The sequence below is a fragment of the Protopterus annectens genome, chromosome 7.part0 (assembly GCF_019279795.1).
Source record: "Protopterus annectens isolate FY-2018-M chromosome 7.part0, PAN1.0, whole genome shotgun sequence".
NCBI classification, from domain to species: Eukaryota; Metazoa; Chordata; order Ceratodontiformes; family Protopteridae; genus Protopterus; species Protopterus annectens.
The window spans coordinates 1,993,245,293-1,993,266,187 of record NC_056739.1 but is presented as its reverse complement, the minus strand read 5'-3'; the positions used below and the strand labels follow the sequence as shown (position 1 = coordinate 1,993,266,187).

The 20,895-nt window shown below is 40.0% G+C and overlaps 1 protein-coding gene across 2 annotated transcripts in view; it reads right to left on the bottom strand.

The window, feature by feature from the left end:
* The window catches only part of LOC122807290 (host cell factor 1-like), a 3,131,707-nt gene that overhangs the window by 545,530 nt on the left and 2,565,282 nt on the right, over positions 1 to 20,895 (bottom strand). For both annotated transcript variants that reach the window (XM_044078414.1, XM_044078415.1), the window contains exon 14: positions 9,775 to 9,919. In XM_044078414.1, coding sequence (XP_043934349.1) covers positions 9,775 to 9,919 — 145 coding nt within the window. The remainder of the gene's footprint in view (positions 1 to 9,774; positions 9,920 to 20,895) is intronic.

Genomic DNA, 20,895 nt, shown 5'->3' with positions numbered 1-20,895 from the left:
CCGAAACTGAAAATGACTGGCTCCTAGCCGGAAGCGCAGGAATCTCCTGGACGGTCTGGCCATTTTTATATGGTAGTACACGTCCTTGAGATCTATAGAGCACATCCAGTCTCCTTCCTGCAGAAAAGGGAGGATTGACTGTAGCGTGACCATCCGAAATTTCTCCTTCACAACGAAGGTGTTTAATTTGCTGAGATCCAGAATTGGTCTCCAGTCCCTTGTCTTCTTTGGAACTAAAAAGAACATTGAGTAAGTTCCGGATCCTATTTGGTCTGCCGGGACTGCTTGGATGGCTCTTTTCCTGAGCAGCTTCTGGATCTCTAAGGCTGCCTGATCCTGCAGATTGGGTGGAACGTCTAGGAATCTTTTGGTGGTAGGGGGAACGTTTATGAATTTTATGTCGTAACCTCTGGTAATTATATTTTGTACCCACGCATCTGAGGTTAAATTTCACCAGGCCAGCGGGTACAAAGTTAAGCGTCCCCCGACTGCCTCCAGAGCAGGACAGTCGGGCCTCCTCTCAGGAGTGCTGGAAAGGCTTGCCAGAGAAAGTATCTCTGTCGCCCTGGTTTTGCGGACCCCCTCTGCCATTTGGACGGCGTCTTCCATTCCTTCCCCCTCCTCTGCCTCTGGAAGGGGCATTATCACTCTGTGTGGACTGAAAGGAACCCTGTGTCTTACGGAACCACATCTTTCCGCCTCTTTGCCCTTTGGGGTATGGTCTAGAATGGGCGGAAAACGGACTCCTACAGCAGATAGGGTCTTCCCTTCTTGCTCACACCTAGTGAGGGTCTCCTTTACTTTGGGGCCAAAGAGAGGCACCATCAAGCGGGACGTTAGTAAAGAAGACTTGAAGGATTCCATAAAGCAGCACAGCCGCACCCAGGATTGTCTCCTAAGAGCAATCGCTGAAGCTGCCGCTCTACTCGCACCTTCGGCCGCATATGAAATGAGCCTCATGGAGGAGTTGACTACAGAGTTAAGGGTATTAAGTTGTGCTGTCACTTTCTCGGTAACAGCAGCATCTGTACGACCCTGGAGAGTATCTCTGAGTTCCTTGAGGAGATCCCTCTGTAAACGCGTAAAATGCATCAAGTAGTTCAGCGATCGCATGGAAAAAGTCGCAGAACTGAAAACGCGCTTCCCATATCTGTCCATCGTCCTAGAATCCTTATTAGGAGGATGGACAGTGGAAGAGGACTCTGACATGTCCTTCTTAGTGGCTGCCGCCACCACCATAGTATCCACTGGAACACCCTTGGTAAGAAAACTCTTGTCCTGGGGGGCTGTTATAAACTTATTCGGCCTGCGGGGAACTGGTTCCACCGTGTCAGGTGTCTCCCAAGCCCTACGAGCTATCAGGTCCATAAGTTCGTCAAAGGGAGGGGTCACCCAGGAGGTAGAAGGTAGAGCCCCGAATGCCTTCAGCAATACTGATTCATCCACAGAAGGGTTAAGTGGCTGCCAATCTCCCCTCTGTTTTAGGATCTCCAGGATGTCCGCAAAGGAGACATCCTCCGAGGGGGACCGTGGGGACCCTTCTGCTTCATCTAAATCTGTATCTGATGTAAAGATTCCTGTGGGGAATCTATGTGCCTCCTCTTGCACAGTCTTTTCCTTGGTACTTCTTCAGATGGGGCTTCTGGAGAAGCGTCCGAGGAACCGGGAGCACCCTCTGGGGGCAACTGAGGCATTGGGTCTCGACGCTTCGTAGGAGCCGAGGATACAGAAGTCGAACGTGGACCCTTAGGGGGAGGAGAAGAAGAATCCGATGAGATATGTGTCTGTTTCAACAAGACCTTCCTCATGGCGTCGAAGGCACCGGTACCCGGATCCGAAGACCTTCCTGGTTTCGAGAAACCAGGAACAATCCCCGAGACCGGGGGTCTGGGCTCCAACCCAGAGGACGGTGCCGAACTAATCTGAGCAGAGGCTCCTCGGGGGAGAGTCGGTACCGACATCTCGGTTCGACTGTCCGCCCCGGAACCAAGGAACGATAGTCGGCTCCGGGACCCCTCGATCCGTTCCGAGGGCGTCGAGGTCAACGGTACCGAAAGCACGGCTGTAGGCTTCGGTATCGATGGTTCTGCCATCATCGGAACTTCGACTCTCGGCTCCGAAGACTCAACAGGTCTCGGACGAGGAGCAGTAGATGACCCAGGGAGGGCTTCGAGTTTCGAAACCAGCTGGGACGAAACTTGGATCAATTTAGAAAGGGCCGAGTTCTCCATTAACTTCTGTATCACTCGATCCACATCCGCATCAGATAAGGGTCTCGAAGAGCGGGTCGAAGGGGCCGAAGTCATCACAGAGTGAAGGATCGATGGTGGCGGAACCTCCGAGACTGGCTCCAAGACCGGAGTCTCGATCAAAGATATACATTCGACAGCCGACTCCGAAGTCTGTGGAGCCGGTGTCCGAATCTTAATAGAGGTGCTCGGAGCCGATGACTTTGGCTCTGACACTCTCGAAGACTTGGACCCCTTCGAAGACTTGGATACCAATTCAGCCTTGTCAAGGGCCTCCAGAAATTCAGGCTTTAATAAACCCCTGTCTACCAACTTCCTGCGTCTCTCCATCATGACCCTCCCACTGAAGGAATGACAAATAGAGCAGTCCTCCTGTAAGTGGAGAGGGCCAAGACAGTAGACGCAGGAAGAGTGGTTATCCGTGATGGACATTTTCTGTCCGCATAGACATTTCTTAAAGCCTGATTTTTGCTTCTCAGACATGTTCAAAAATCAGACATATACCTATAAAAACCTGAAAACAAGAAAAAAATTAAAGGTATCACTACACACAAAAAGAGTAAGGACTTAAGCCTTTCTTAAAGAAAAAAACACCTGTTAAAAAGACAAGATAATAGGCCTGAAAATTGCCTTAGAAAAAGTTATAAAATAGTAATAAGAAGAAGAATATATAACTCCCCCTGCAACTACACTAGTAAAAGACTAATATATATATATATATTTCTAACTATCTATACTAATAAGGTAAGTTATAGAAAAACTTCGAAAAATAGAAAAAAAGTTTACTGGCCCGAGCTTCTGCGATGCATCTGCTGCCGCGGCAAACTAGATCTGAGGGTTAGCACTAGGGGATTGTGGGATAGGACTGTGCCTCGAGCTTTCTCAAAATGCAGAGCTGTAGAAGTGTCCGTCTCGGAGCCGAGGATCGGCTCCGAACCCATGCGTAAGAACAAACGGCGAGATTGAACAATTTCACATTGGTAGTTTTAACCAAGCTCCAGGCTACTAAAACTGGTCTGTACAGTGTCACCAAATATATATAAGTAGTCTAAGAAATTAAAAATATCTAAACAAACCAGCCACAATTAAAAGGTTTAAATATATTTAATAATACATAATAAAAGAACAAGACAGTACTTGGTACACCAACACAGTAACTTCAGAGTTCAAAATCACAAGTAATATTTTAAAACAACATTGCAGGACAGTCTCAAATAAATACAGAAAACATCTAAAACTAATATTTACTGTATTCCTATCTATATCTAAAACAGATACTATGCCCTAAATCTTACTTACAGAGCAAGTGCAGATGATGATGATGATGATGAGTGGATGTTCTTGCTAGGTCCAAGACAAAATACAAAATGCACAGTCTCTCTCTGAGAGAGTTCTTAAATCATTATCACATTTTACTGCTGGGTTAGCCTCATTTTTTGTCACCTGCCTTCAGTTCCCAGGCTAAACCAGAAACTAATAGGATTTAACATATCGGTGTTAAAAATATATACCTCTCAGATGTTTGCCAGATCTTGGACATTGTAAAACAATAAAACACTTTACATTTTAAACCTAGTAATTACTTTTCTTTCAAGACAATAGAAAAAACTTCTATCTCTAGATGTTGTATCTGCTATTGAACTGAAGGTGAGAGGTAACATCTTTTGTTTATGGACCAGCTATAAAGTAACTTAACCTCAATTATTCTTAAGTTTTCCAGGTTAATCTTCTATGTTACAACAGGGTATGCTGTGGTTACATTCTTGAAGCTCAGTACATAACATACAGTTCTGTATAATTCATACCAATATGCACAAATGACATAGAATTATTTACAAAATTCCAGATAGCTGGGCTGGCAGCATGACAAAGGCTATCACGGTACAGTAGAAAGATAAACTAATAGCAAAAAGAATATGAAACAGAAAATCCTAAATCACACATCCCACATAAAAATAAATGGAGATCAGATCCATCAATCACATGGCCATTCATTACAGGTGGAAAAAGATATCTGAGATATTCTGGGAACGAGAGAGAGGGAATTATGGGTAGGGAACGAGTCAGAGTCCTGGATCCACAAGTTTGAGGGTGCAGGGACTGGCTCTGGGTCAGATCTGAGACCCAAAGGTTGAATCAGATGAAAAAAGACATCACTGGATCATAAGTTACAGAAAACACATTTCTGCATGTTCTGAAATGGGCCACAAAAAGCTAAAGGCTACTTAAAGTGTTTTGTCACATTAGCGTGAATTACATTTTGAATCACTCTATCTGTTGCAGGAAGTACAGATTAGGATCTTCATTCTAATTGCAATTTTTTTAAATCCAAAATGAGAAAAAACAAAAGCAAAAGCCTTTTGAAATTTGTTTTTCCCGCACAGATGCAACTGAAAAGTAAGGGATATCTTCACCCTCAATGACATCAACTCAGGAAAAATGTAGGATGAGTCCATAGACTTTAATGGACGATTACTGCGCTTGTTCAGACACATTCATTAAAGATTACTGAGCCCTGCCTGACATGATGTGTTACAAAACACTTTAATGTAGCCTATGCAGCATGATGTACTATCTGCCAAATTCACTTCAGGTTTTCATGGGGGTTTGTAAAGACACTAAGTCAGCTTCTGATGGTAATAGTCAGGAAGGCAAAAAAATGTGACATGGAGTGAAAGAAGGAGCAAGTACAAAAACTGGTTAATGTTGGGTGTATGGTAGCTTTAGTAAATGAGTTGTTAGTATGCAACACCACACTCAGAAAGAAAACAGAGATTTAAATGTGTTCACAGAGAAAGAGCTAACTTCCCACAGCTAGGGTGGCATTTTTAAGACATGTTGAGATTTGTATGGGAGACAGATTTGGGAAAAAGAGTTTTACACTTCCTGCTTTCTTGGCAAACATGAAAAATGGGCCTCAAAGGTCCATACAGAGTGGAGAGAACAATGAGAACAGCTAGAATGACATAACCACAGGTGTCACATTACCTGCATTAACAGGGAATGATCAAAACACACAGAACTTAGTCTGAAGGCAATAGAAGTAATAGGGACCTGACAGATTTGAACAGCACTCACATTAATTTTAAAGAAGCACTTAACCCTTTACTGCAGGAGAGTTATAAAAGGCATAAGTGAGGGAAGCAATCATTATAAAACAGCCAGGTAGGACACAAGGATATCTTAAAATTCTGGAAAGATAAAGTAATATTAGTGGCTTCCTAAAGGTAAGGTTGTCATTGAGTAGAAGTGTCAGTTCTCAGGATACTGATGGTTATTACTCTGTTAACACATCAGAAGGAGGTCATAGAAGTTATAATGACAAAGAGGGATGTTTACTATCCTCCTTAAAGGAACTGGGATTTATATAATGCAACTGCAGAAGGGTCAAACTAAAACTCTAAAGAAAACCAATCACTTCCAAGAAATGATGACAAAGTTGCCACATTTTCAAATGCCTAAATCGGGACAAACCATACTCTCAACCAGAGAATAAGAATGGACTTCACATGTTTGCCAAAATAAAACCTCACTCTTGTAATATTTGAGTTGTTTTTATTATTTCATGTAATATTAAGGTGTTTCAAATACAAAATTTGCCCTTTATGCAGCTATTAGGGAAACCTGGGAAATATTTTTGTGCTAAAATCTCAGGACATCTGTCATTTTTTTATATTATTTTGCAGGACAAAATTGCTCAAATAGGGACTGTCCCTCGTAAAGTGGGATACGTGTAACCCTAAATGAAGACAACAATGTTGAAATTTCATATCCAAAATGCTGAGGCTCACAAGAGTAACGTACTAATTTACAGCAATGACAGGGGAGTCCTATTTGCCCAGAGTAGTTTTGGACTTTATCAAGGCAGCAATCTTGATGAGTACCAGCATTAATGATCTAAGTTACTTGACACCCTGGGTCCATGTTGGTGGGTGATGGATGTGTAACAGAAAATTAACATTGATCTGTTAGCTACTGCCTTAAAAATTGAGGTTAACCCTTTTATTATAGTAACAGTAATTCAGACATGAGGCAGCCAAATAAACTGTGTTGCCAGAAAGCTTTTTATAAGGTAGAGTATAAATGATTCACACATAAGTTAACTGGTTGGCTAAGCTTCATATCCTGACTGTACAGAAGATTACTATGAAAATGGTGTGCTTTGTAAAGGATGGGTAAAAGATGAACACAGAGTTGTGTTTTAAGAAGTGACTGTTACTGCCGTCTTTGAAAGGTGCTCTTCTACACTGGAATTTTCAGTGAGTACTTTGTGTTCAACTGGCAGGTGACGTATTTGAATTGATGCTTGTTCCCGCTGACTGGGTGGAATATCAGGAATTTTGCGTACATTTGGAGGTGGCAGGGAAAAGAGAATTATATAACCTCTGAAAGTAATCCTCTGCATCCAAGTATCTCTTGTTAAATCCAGCCAGGCTCTCTGGTGCAGAGATAAGGATAATCAACCCCAACTGCCTCCACAGGTGGACAATCGGGCCTCCTTTCAAGAGAGCTGGTAAGTTCTGTCAAAGAAAGAAACTCTGGATCCCTGGTTTCACAGGCCACCTCTGATGCACGAGCGGCATCAATCATTGGAGTTCCCTCCTCTGCCCTGGGGGAACTTCCTCCACTTGTGTCCTGGAAAGGCCTCAACCACCTCCAAAGATACTACTGTCTTCAGATCTGACCCAGACAGAGCTGGATGGCTCAGATCCAAGGACTCTGAGACAGATGGAGTCAGAGGAGGAACTTGTAGTGGGGGTGTAGCAGAGGAATGCACCTCCTGACCCAAAGGGGTAGGAGCCGGTAAGACACCCATCTGACTCTGCTCCAAGAGAATCTTCCTCACCACTCTTTCCACATCTTCCTCCATCAAACTTCAAGAAGAACAAGTGGAAATAATAGAGGGGGACCCAGGTTGGCATGGCTCCAAGAAAGATGGGGGCACCCTTGAGGGTACCAGATCCAGCGATAGTGAGCATCTTGTCCAGGGTAACTGAATCAAACCTGAACCAGTAGGGCTGGAAGTAGTCTGATTCGATACCTTTTTAGTCAGATATGAAGAAATCTGTTCCATCAATTTCTTCTTTTTCGGATCCAAGGAATAGGTCGGATCCAAAGGCAGAAGGTAATAAGCCTTTTAAGATGTAACATTCCCAAACACTATACATACACAGTGTGGGCATCAGACATGGAAAGCTGTGCCCACGTTACACATTTTTTTTTAAATCCAGCATGGCCCTTTTACACTATAACACTAAGCTATGAAAACAAAGAATGTCATGTAAGAACAGGATTTTTTTTAAATATAAAAAAGGAGAAACAGGCAAAAATACCAATGATGCGGTCATGTGGGTTTCCTCTGGCTGCTTCGGTTTCCTCCCACACTCCAAAGGCATACAGCAGGTGGATTGGACACTCTGTATTAGCCCTAGGAGTGAGTGTGTGTGCAAGTGAGTGGTAAGGATGAACTACAGTGGCAGGGCTAGCCACCTGGTGGTGTAAACCTTGGCTCGAAATGACTGTCATTGTTAAAGTGACACTCTGAACCCATGTGCAAAAATGGGAAAAGGGGTTGAGGATGGATGGTAAGAAAAGAGGGTCGCAGTAGGTATAGAAAGGAAATTACTAACTATACTAATTTAAGATGTACACGAAGTACTGAAAGGGCAAGAAAGTAAACTTTACCAACTATGGTAACAAGAAAGATGAATCTGTATGGTAAGTGACAAGTAATACAGGAAAAAATTAGAAAATTTAGGACAGAAGACAATAATAAAACACTTATCTCAAAAACGCTCGAGAGCAGGTCAACCACATCTTTCGCTAAAGGCAACAAATGAAATCTGAGGTAACGTAGGGTTGGTGCATTATGGGTAAGAAAGAAGCTCAGGAGTTTTTGGTTGCCACAAGGTTTAGCAACAGCCGAGTTGGATCCGAGGGACCAGATCCGAACCCATCAGCTCCATCAATTGATGATGGAATGAAAATTGACATCAGATCTCTAGCTGACCCATGAAGGGAAACACCAGTATAAGGAAAAACTGTTGCACTGACTATGGCCCAGATGAACCAAGTGTGATTAGCATCTAAGTCACTTGTCAGTGCAGGCGGGAAAGATGGGCATGTCGATTATGGGGGGGGGGGGGTTGGGGTAGGGATGGTGGTTCTATCTGGCTTTTGCTTTTTACAGTAGGGCAGAGGCATATCAATAAGCAGAGAACAAGTACAGGGAGGATGTGAGCATGACTGCCCAAGTCTATGATGGTGGCCAATGTCAACGCATGTGGAGGAGCATGCATGCAAGTACAGTGGGGCACAGATGATCCCTACAGTGGTATAAATGTTCATATCTACACTACGGAATGTGTTAGGCCATTCACAGCAAAAATACATTCATAGCCAGCATGTTGCAGGTTGCAGAGGCCATGGGTCATCTGCTGTTTGCCTGATGAACCCCTCCCAGATAATTCTTGCACTAGTGGATCACGGTGACTCTCCACCACAAAGAAATTAATGTGTATCCAGCAGAGGGATACTTGAAGGCCAACAAAGATCTGATGACTCAGGCTGAGCTCATTTTTGGACCAAGTATAGAAGATTAGACAATAACACTAAGCAGCTTCTGTTACTGTTTTATGATTAGGTACATTTTTTGAAAGCTAAGTAATGCCTTTGTTTCTGCTATATATCTTATTTGCTCTGCGATTTCAACAAATGTTTTTGTTCAGTTTGCACATATATCTGTGCCTTACTTGAGCATACTGATGATAGAAAAACTTATAACATCTCAGAGCTCATTACATAAATTCTCAGTAGATTTATCTGGGTTATTGAGCATAACATCCCCATATGTTTTCAAATATGTGACAGTTGCACCACACTTTCAAGCAGAAAATTCTAGTAAGGATTATAAACTTATGACCACACTGGAATACACTCTTAGGATAAGCATGAGGATATATAATAACCACAAAGGTTATTATTACCTTACTGCTGTTCCTGAATGGCTTAAACTCTTTTAGCATTATCTGCACGGCACTGTCATTTCCCACATATGATTGCAACTAACACTAATTCTATGTCTGATCATGAAGAGAGATGAACAACGCTATTATTATTAATCAAGATAGGCAATCACTGCAATAGAAGATTTATAGATAACCTACAGCACTATTTTAACAAAAACCCAAAACAATGGCTTTGTAATCAAATACAGTGCTAACAATAGACCAGAACATACAAATAGTGACAACTAATTTTAAGGGGAGGGGTATAAAATTCAACTACTGTTAATTTTAACAATGCTAGGGAGTAATTATCAATTCCTGTTTAACATTTCATACTGTTAATATTCTTTAAAACAGAAAAGTACAGTGGACTCTGTTACCGACAGGATGTTTAGTTTTGCACTATAAACATTATTTCAGAGGGAAGGGAGTTGTACCAAATGACTACTTTACTGGGTGGAGTAAGCGAACTATAATTCTGTTTCTGAAATGAGAACACAAAACTTTTTTATGCATACCTGTGGTACCCTTCAGCAACAAAGTTGTGACTGGTTTTGTACTAGTGACAGATACAGGAGTAATAAGACGAACACCACTGAGTGAAGTGCCAGAGAGAGTTCGCAGGATGGTACCAGGCTGGCCTGCTGCTCCCTTCAATACAAACTGAAAGAAAAAAATATTTTATACATCTGAGATCAGTGTAGCTCAATTTATGAAAACAACACTGAAAACCTTACAAGTAGGTTTCAATATATTATACCACATTCTTATTCTTAACACACTATGGTAAAATAAAATAGTATGTACGGGAAACATAACTTAACCAATGACAAAGACTGAACTTGAAGATAATGAAAAGTACACTCACGTGTAAGTACACTTACCATAGGAGAAGGGCTTCAATGAGAAGTGTTAACAATAAATCATAACATCTGCATTATACCCATTTGACTGGCATTAACTTCCCAAATAAAAAATGCATCACAAGTCCCATGGTAGACTGCACTGGTGTACATTCTTTTTCAATTCTTCCAACCAAAACTCCCATCAAGGGGAAGAATAAATTATGTAAATAAACAGTTAATTTTATATGTGATTAAATAAAATGTATAACTTTGTATCCAAAGTGAAAAATGTGTACCTGTGCACTAACCTTTCTTAATAAAGAAATAAATCATAATATTATGAAAAGAGAAATATTGAAAAATGAAATTAATTTACTGTAGTAATTGTGGTCTACTAGAACAATATACAAGAAGTTAAATTTAGTATTATATAATGAGAAGCAGATAAAGTTCTTTAAAAGAGGTATCACTACTGAATAGCTGGTGTGGAATGCTTATTACAGGAGTAAATTTAGTAATACCATAGCCTTATTAATGTTGAGTCTTTCGGCTTTTCCCGGTTAGGGGTCACCACAGCGGAACTCCGGTCCGCTAATGATTGGTAGTTGATTTTTACGTGCCGAGTTACCAGCCCTGACGCACAACCTTCAATGAAGGTACGCCCATTCACGCATGTCTCCAAGTAGAAGACGCTCCAGCTGAGAATCAAACCGGACAGCGTCTTACTGTGAGGCGACAATGCTATCACAGCACCACCACCGCGTATCTACCATAGCCTTATTAATGTAAATGTAAAATAAATTAAGAAGGAAGATAAGGAACATAATTTTGGAGAAGAAAAATTCACTGACTAAAACCAATAATGCAGTTACTAGTAATGTGTCAGAAAGTTATTTAATAGCAAAATAAAAATTAAATAATGTTTTATGTTTTATCAGGATAGACTACCATGCAGGTAAGGATATAATCTAAAAGTGACCTGCAAAACAGCCAATTAGTAATTTACACAGTTTAATTACTGACTTAAAGCAGGAACTAGACAAGGAGCACTGGTTTATAAAATAACTGGATGACAGTTATTTTATATAGATGAGCCATTTAATTGCAATTTTTACACATACATCAAGAAGTGCTATGTAAGAGGTTATTTTCCACGTTGCACGGAGACAACATAAAAATACAAGCTGAATGCTAGAGCATCTACTTCCATGCAAGAAGCTGCTTTTAAAATATTCACTTGGGACACTGCTGTGTAATTGTAAATATTCTCAAAAGTTTAGCATATTCTGGATTGGTAGTGACTGCTTACTGACCCCCCCCCCCCAAAAAAAGGGGGAGGATTCATTTTTATCTCACTAGTTAAACTGGAATCTCCCTAGCAAATCAAGAACATAGAAAATTAGCTACCTTTGAATAATGCAGTTAAGAGAGCAAACTGGTGCACATACAGTAAAAGATAGACAATGTAAATGTCTATACCATTATCTTTTTTAGTATATCATTTAATGTCTGTACCAGATTTAGAGTTTATGCTGAGTAATGCAAGTAAAGTACCAAGCAAACAATTGTGTGCTCTGCTGTGAAAGACAAATTATCTTAATTTATTAATTAATTAATTAATTAGAAATAAAGTTATCTCCTAACTTCATTTACAGTGCCTGGTCGTGACAAAAGAAAACAATATTCCAAACTTGTTGAAGAGGTATGTACCAAAAGATGTATGCATTATTTTTCTACTACATAAATAATAAACATTTTTTTAAATCATTTATAGTACATAGGCTCCAAAAGTATGAGACTGAGTTGTTCACAGACCATCCAACCGCAACAGCCACCACAAGAAAAATAGGCAATCAATATGGTAATATATGAGAAAAACCACAGCAGTAGTAGTGTGAGATTAATATGGTTAGGATTACATGACTGATATTATCATAATAACTCATCAATTATAATGCTTCTACCAATGCAGAGACAGAATAGTGTCAAAAAGGTATCCTTGAAAGCTGACTATGTATATAAAGCTGTAAAGTCTTTCAGATACAATAAGGGGAAAAGGTGCAATGATCTACTTTTAATTTTAAATACACTTGCACCCAAATGTACCATCCTGTTTGGAGATGATCACTGAAACAATATTTCATAACATCTAGGTAGATTTCTAAGCAGTACCACATTCCACAAGGTAGGTGATAAAGTTAGACAAGTACACAATCATAAAGGAAACCAATTTCACCCAGCATTACTGACTGCTCTCTTTATATATTACATGACAGTACAATAAAATGTGTATAACAGTATAAACTTACAGATTTCAGCGGGCAGAGATTTCCAAGTAACCGTTAAATGCTGCTTATGTTACAGACAGATCTTGTTTACAGGTTTCTCATTAGCAAATGCCAAGTCCTCCTGACTCACTACACTCAAGTCACTTTTTGTCTCAGCACAACCATGATCCTGCATTTTCTGCTTTGTGCATTTTAATTTTAAGCACCAGACTCTTAATTTGTTTGTTATCCAAGTAAATCTGCCTTGATACCAGATGGCTGTACTCAGCAGCTGCTCATTTGCTTCACTGGTTTTAAAGTTGAACTCATAAGCTTTCTCTTACATATGTTGTTTCATTTTTGCTCGATGTGTAGTGTTTACAAGTCACAAATATAAGTCTTGTATTGGCAATTTGGAAACAGGATGACCGCTTAATTAGAGTTGACAGCTGCTCAGTCTGGCACAGAAGTTGGCACCAGCAGTTTGTAATTTTCTGCTGTATTTACTCTGCAGTCAGTTTCTTCCAATAACATGTATAAACATCTAAACAAGCTGAAACTTAGATCAATTACTGCTGATAAACTCCCCCGAATTTCTTACATTGCCTATCAGTCTCCATACTCTGTAGCTACCCTATCAAGAAAGGTCATGTTCTCATAATATGGAAATAAGTAGCTATCATCCACTTCACAAAGGTGAATCTTTCACTGCAGTAAATAAATATCAGTTGAAAGCTGTTTTATCCCCACTATCAAAGCTCTTGATAAATGCAGAAATCAACAATTTCTACAGTACTTTAAAAGTTCCAGTATTATTTCCAGTTCTCAACATGGCTTTTGTCTCCTTGCCGTGATAGAATCCATCCATACTCATCCAGGTAGAGGTTACACGGTTGGAATTGTACACTTTAACCTCTCAAAAGCATATGATACAGCAATACAAGTCTCACCTCAACTACCATCAAGTTTTCTTGGATGACAAAGTTAATAACCATCAAATTCTGAGGTAGAACTCTTATTTCACATTGTAAGCAAATCATTATCTGTAAGAGTCAGTCAAAGCTCAATGCTTGACCACTACTATTTATAATGTTTTTTTAATATCTTTATTAAATCATCACATTTTTAAATTATAACACACGTTTACATAATTAACAGAAATCAAATAAGCCATAAAAATGGTTTCCATTACTGCCAAGAAGTATACATAAAGGCTTTCTTTTTAACAATTTTAATTCACTCCACCACAAAAATTACTCCATTTATGCCTTCCCTTAAACCTCACATCTCCTCCTGAAGTTACTGCATGCATTATTTCCAAAAATTACTTTTATTTGTATGACATGTGCTCCTTGCCTTTTGCAAAAATACTACCTCCTTCTATCTTATTTAAAACAGAACTTCAATTACATTTGGCATAAATTATTTCCATTTTCTAGTAACTGTTTTATTTTTGGAAACCAATAGCATTAAAATTAGTAAAGTCTTAATATATCCAGGCAATACAGATCCTACATCCCATCTCAAAACCATCATTTCCTTAGTTACAATAAGAATTACAGCTAGGCTAAGACAAAGGGAATGGCTGCCCCAGGTGCAAGCTGTTGGAGGGGCACTATCTATAACGTAGCAGTGAAACTGTCCACTGCTTTAATTCTGTAATCCATTCAGTGCTCTTTTGACATTCATTCCTTTAAATAGCTATGGCTATTTAAGTGAATGAACACTGCAACAGAGTACCTGTCAGTCTGCTGAGTGGAGGAGTTTAGCTTTTTTTTTTTTTTTTTGATAAAACTTTAGCTTGAGGGGGCATCAGTATACAGGACTGCCCAGGGCTGAAAATGAAAACTACAGCTCTGGTTACAACTATTTGTTCTCCATCATTTCCATCAAAGTACTCTGCAAAGAATTTTTGAAATCTGCCAACATACTACATTCACAAAACCCCTGTCCCAATTACATCTTTCATCCCCCATCACTTCTTCAGGATTTACTATTCACCGGAAGAAAAATTCTCTGAGGAATACTTGAGATATAAAAACACATATGCCAACACCTCCATGGAAAAATCCTAAACCTTCTAGACTTTGTTTCATACTTGGAAGCCTTACAAGATTTCTTCCCATTGATTCTTTGTAAACTGCATTTCCATTCTTGCATCCCAATATTTTATGACTTCCTCTAATCGATTCATATAGTTATGCAATATTTTACATTCACAAGTAACTACCCCACTTTTTAACAACAGCTTATGTTCTATTCTCAAAAAATCCACTGGAGCTCATCTTCCACTTGGTACTCCTTATCCCTTTCTAGTTGCCTATCCTACGTTAACCCCTGATAGGGAACTCGGTGTCTAACCAGTCGTCCAAACGAATGCTTAGCCTCATCCTACTCTATTACTTTTCTTGTGCAACTTACTTGCGCCTAGTATCTTGGCTCCTTTATTAATTTCCTCCAGCACATTCCAGTCCTTCTTGCCTATTTTCTTCATCCTTCCTATCAGACATCTCTGTTGGTAAATGTTCCTTTTTACATTTCCACAATGGTTCACTTCCTAGAATACTTTCTGATACTTAATGAAGTATAATATTCTGTGTGTTTGCCGTTATCCACTTTGAGGACTTACACCCTAAACCCTAGTCTATCTCTTTATGACCCCTTTCATGATTACCATTTTCAACTGTGATTTAAAACCATCTGCTTGAGTTACCCTTAGCCTTAAATGCATAGTTCTAAAGTATTTCTTCAGTTTAGGTAACCCTAAATCCACCCTTTTCTAAGGGAAGAATCAACTCATCCCATATAACCTTTGCCCTCTCCACCTATCAAATAAATTCCTCAAATTCAACTCTTTATAACTTCTAATTCGCAAATTTTCCTCTTGTCGATAAAAACATGCCTGACCTATATATACTTCACATCCCTTCCTCTACCAAACTTGCTCATGTGTGCTAACCCTAGCCCTAACCCTGTGTCTACATATCACCTTATTAAAAACTATTTGCACTACACAAATGCATATTTCACATAAAGACACAATACTAAACCTATCATCTAAGTAAATCCTTACTCTAGCCCTAACAAAGAAGCACTCACTTGCTCACACCCCATTAAAAACAGAAACACAAACACAAAATGTATCCCTTTCTCTATCCCTAACTCTAATCCTAAGCAGCAGACACTTGCGCACACACTCACACACTCACACACTCACACACTCACACACACACTCCTACAACTAATACTGAAACTTTCAGTGTTTCAAAAAGTTTCAGTACTAAAACAAAACCTACTTATCTCATGCAAGCAAAGCTCTCACTAAACAGGAACAATGATCACAGAACATTTGATTCAAAAAATAACAATAATAATAATCACACATGCATGCCCCAAACACTGCATATTCAACTGACATTCAATCAAATACACACTTCATACTCTAAATAAAAGCCCAAGTGCATATACTTCCAAACGACAGACAGAAATACTAACAACCCACATTACACACACACACACACACACACACAAATACATCCAGAAGCTTTTTATGTGGGGTGGTCAAGCCACCCATAGCCTCAGCACTCCCACAGCTTTGCATATACCAATTCCTGGATTGCACAGTAGTGAAAGAATGGCATATTCCCAATCCTTGCAGTACCAAAATCTCACACAACACCGTAATGGCACCTTATGGCTGGCTGTTCCAAAGTTTAGAGAGCTTGTGCCTTTCATCCACTGTGGCACAACTTGAAATGTTTGACAAACTGTTCATTTGACTGACTGAATGTCACACATATATACAAATTGGAATGCCTAATTTATTTGACTTTCATTAACAACAGTATCTATTTAGTCTACACAATTTGGTCGACAGGTGTGCGAGATCGACAATTCCAGTGAATGGGAAATATACCCCTTCCTCAGGTATTGTGCAATCTTGGAGTTTGCTAATATAATTATCAGGGGGTGTGGGGGTGCAGGGGGGCTTGCCCCAAGGGAAAAAAAAACAAAGAACAAAGTTTTTGATTTAATTTATTTGCATGCATAGTGACATGTCGACGTTTGCATTACTGACGTTAGTGATGTTGACATTATGTTGGTTTGAGTGTATGTATGTATGCATGTATGTATGTGCATATATAGATATATATATATATATATATATATATATATATATATATATATATATACGGTTCCCCTTCATATGACTGAATTAACATAAGCCTGAAAAGTCAAAAGCCTGAAAACACAAAAATACTGACTTTAAACAACAGAAACCATATTCATTTCCACTAACCATCAGTTTCATGCCTACTGGATAGCCTACATGCCCTTGATAGGCCATTCACGTTAGGTGAGTCGAGTCTGTACTACACTGAACTTAGAATATGAACAGTAACATAAGGCCTACCTGTGCAATATTGTGTTCCCATCTTCTCGATGTAGCCATAAAAGAAAGGCATAGTACTTTACTAGAACAAATTATCTCCCTAGAAGACATATTTTAGGTAACATGCAGTTAAAAGCTGGATATTCTCTTCAACAACAAAATACTTAGCTCCAGACTTTCTTAGTTTGTGACTTAGGGAACATACTGGAAGCTCTTTCCCATGAAAAGTTTGTGACAGCACTGTTCCTTAATCTACTTCTGATGTATCAGCTAAACTATAAACAGTAAAATCAGGAGATGCTAGCCCAGGGCCTGAATATAATGTTTCCTTTAACTTCTTGAAATCAACATTAGCTTCCACTGCCCACTTTACTTTGAGGAGCATCTACCCCTTAGTTAAGTCTATACGGGCATATTTTGTTGTTGCAAAATGAGATTTAAGCTTCCTATAATAAACATCTAATCCCAAGAATACCTTCACTTGTTTCTTAATGCCCGATGATGTTTCTTTTGGCTTTTCCAGGTTAAATGCCTGATACAGGCCAGTTTTCAAAGATTCTCTCTTCTTTGAGGGTTAACAACCCATTTCCTATTTCATATCACAGATTTTTAACCAATGTCATGCTTTCCTTGCCTTGGCAGTATTAACAGTTAACCCACCTTGTTTTAAAGCATCCAATGCAGAGTATACCCTGGCTAGATAGCAGTCTCTGTCTTCATTGTGGATGATAACATCATCCAAATAGGTTGTAACATACTGGCTATGGGGACTTAAGACGCAGTCTATGAGTTGCTGAACGTTTACAGCAGGGGTACCACACAAACCAAGAGAAAGGGGATATATTGGACTAGTTCCTCAGATGTTAAAAAGCTGTTCTTTTTTAATATGGCTTTATTTATTTAGAGGATTTTGCCAGTACCCCTTGTAAGTCTAATGTATTCAGGAGTTGTGCTCTCTCCAGCCATTCTGGCATTCTGCATGTTCACCTAGCCTAGGTATTGAGCAAGTATCAAATTTAGAGATGCTATTCAGCTTCCTGAAAGTATTACCATCAGGTTTAGGGACTAATATTGTAGGGCTCAGGGTTAATCCACTTACTGTTTAACTCGTATGACTACTTTTCCCACTTTAAGCACCATACTTCCTCTTATACTGCCTTTCTTTGTGACTCTGGTATTCTGCTAAGGTTTTAGCCAACTTTTCCTTCTGGAATGGTCTGAATACTGTTTTGAATCAGGTTCAATCTGCATAGTGGCTCTAAAAACACTTCCTTGATCCTTAACAGAAACACTTCTTTTTTAATTTCTTCCATGGCTTCACAACACTGATATTGTACATCATTTCTAGCCTTTTTTTAACCAATCTAACTTTACAGTTTATCTCATTTAGTTTTTCTATTACTTCAAACGGGTCTTGTCAGTTAGCCAAAATTTGTTTTCTGCTGAGAAGATCAGAACTTAACTCCTGGTCTCCAACTTTAAACTCCCTTGTTCTTGTTTGCCTACAATATACCACATGTTGTGTAGCTTTTGCTCTTTCCATGTGTTCCCGGATTGCATGCCTCACACCACTGTCAACCTAGTTTGCACGTTGGTAGATTATCTTCTACTAAAGTTTCTCTGTCAAAATCTAACAGTCTGTAAGGAGAAAGTACAGTTGTGTACACTTACCATAAATGTACATGTTCGAGTGTATTCACTGTTGCAGTCATTACATTTGGGTAATCTGCTGGCAGGTTGCCCTCAGTTGGCCTGAATTCCAAAGTCTTGGGTCCTGCGTCGGTTGCTGTCTCCTCTTCCATGACGTCAGGTCGTCAGGGGTATAAAACATGCAGCCAACGCCATTTTCTTTAGTTTTTCTTGCCCCAGATGTCAGGTGCCCCCAAAAAGGTAGCAAAGAGATATATATATATATATATATATACATGCATCAATATAAACTTTACCTTCATCTACAAGCAAATACACCACATAGGCTGTAGAAGACAGAGAAGGAAAGATAAACTCCAGAATGAAAGGGGGGGTGGCGGGAGGGTAACCTGGACTGCAACAGTGAATGCACTCGAACATCTACATTTATGGTAAGTGTACACAACTATACTATGTTCTTCGTGTTTCACTGTTGCAGTCATTACATTTGGGTAGAATCCCAAAGCTATGGTTGAGAGGCTGGAGCTAAACTGCATTAGGTGTGGCCATAAGGCCCTGCAGAACTGCAGAGGCAAAGCCTGCCCTGGACTTAGAGTAGAAAGGCAAATGATAATGCTTTGTAAAGGTGTGAACAGAACTCCAAGTAGCAGCCTCTAGAATGTCTTTGGTTGGTACTCCTCTGAGAAAGGCTGCTGAAGTAGCTGCAGCTCTGGTGGAATGAGACCTAATGCCCTTAGGCACATGTTTACCATGGTGTAAGTAGCAGAAATTAATGCAGTGGCTTATCCATTTTGAAATAGTCTGCTTTGAAATAGCCTTTTCTTCTGATCCTGCAGCATGTCACTAGTAATTGCTCGTTTTTTCTTAGAGCTTTAGTCCTGCTCGAGTAGAATCTTAGCTGTCTGTGTACGGCCAAGGAATGCAGAATTCTCTCCCCCTTATTCTGTGGATTTGGATAAAAGGATGGCAGATGAATAGTTTGGTTAAGAGCCACATGGGAAACCACCTTAGGCATAAATGTAGGATTTGTCCTCAGAGACACCCTGTCTGGGTGAAATATGATAAAAGGCTCCACAGCCATGAGGGCCTGTAGCTCTGAAACTCTTCTTGCTGAAATAATTGCTAGTAGCAGAGCTGTTTTCCATGATAAGAACTTTATATCAGCGGTAGCAGCTGATTCAAATGGAGGCAGGGTGAGATTTTCCAACACATAATTGAGGTCCCATGCAGGTATTGGTGATCTTCTAGGAGGCCTTAAATGTTTGGCTCCTCTAAGATACTGCTTTAGTAAAGGATGAGAAAAGATTGGTGGCTCTGTATTGTAATGAGCCGAAATGGCAGAGGCATGGATTTTAATTGATGAGAAAGATAGGCCTTTGTCCAGTATCTCAGTCAAGTATTGTAATATCTGAGGAATATTTGATTCTGCTGTATCAGTTCCTTGTGCTTGATTCCAAGCACAGAATCTATTCCATTTATCAGCATAAGACTTTCTAGTACTAGGCCTTCTGGCTTCCAAAATGACATCCATCACAGCTTTACTGAGAGGTGCTGTTTGTATAACTACGTGATCAGCCATGCTGCCAGGTTCAGTGTCTGGAGTTGATTGTGCAGGATCTGATTGTTTTGCTGGGACAGTAGTTGAGGTCTTTGAGGTAAGGTCCAGGCTGGGTATTGAGACAAGTTCCTTAGGATTGGGTACCAGTATTGGGAGGGCCAGTCCGGAGCAATTAGTATCATCTTTGGTTTCTCTTGTCTGACTTTTAGGAGGACCTTGGGAAGAAGAGGCAGAGGAGGTAAGGCGTAAACTGATAGGCTTTTCCAACTGAAGGATAAGGCGTCCGCTTTCCATGCTTGTCTGTGATAAGTCCTTGTGCAGAATCTTTTCAATTGATAATTTTGAGGAGAGGCAAACAGATCTATGTCTGGACTCCCCCATTTCTTTGTTATCATGCTGAAGACTTGTGGATCTAGTTTCCACTCATAAGGATCCATAAGGTTTCTGCTTAAATCGTCTGCCAAACAGTTTTGCTTTCCTGGCAGGAATTGAGCTTGAAGATGTAAGTCAAAGCTGTGTCCCACAGTGCCATGGCTAATCTGCAAAGGGGGTATGAGTGTGCGTGTCCCCCTGCTTGTTTATATACCACATGACCATGGTGTTGTCAGTCTTTATCAGTAGTTGTCCTGGATGAAGTAAGTCCTTGAAGGCTGTTAGGGCATTTTGAACAGCTAGCATCTCTTTCTGGTTGATATGTAGATGCATTTGTTTTGGGGTCCATATGCCCTGAATGCACCTTCCTGCCATGTGGGCCCCCAGGCATAATCTGATGCATCTGTTATTAAGGTATGGCTGGCAGGGGGAAGAGTGAATGCCCGTCCCATGTTCTGGTGACATGCCTTTGCCCACCATAGAAACTCCTGTTGTAGGCAGGGAATGAGAGGAATCATTGTTTCCAGACTGTGACCATGTTGACTCCATAAACT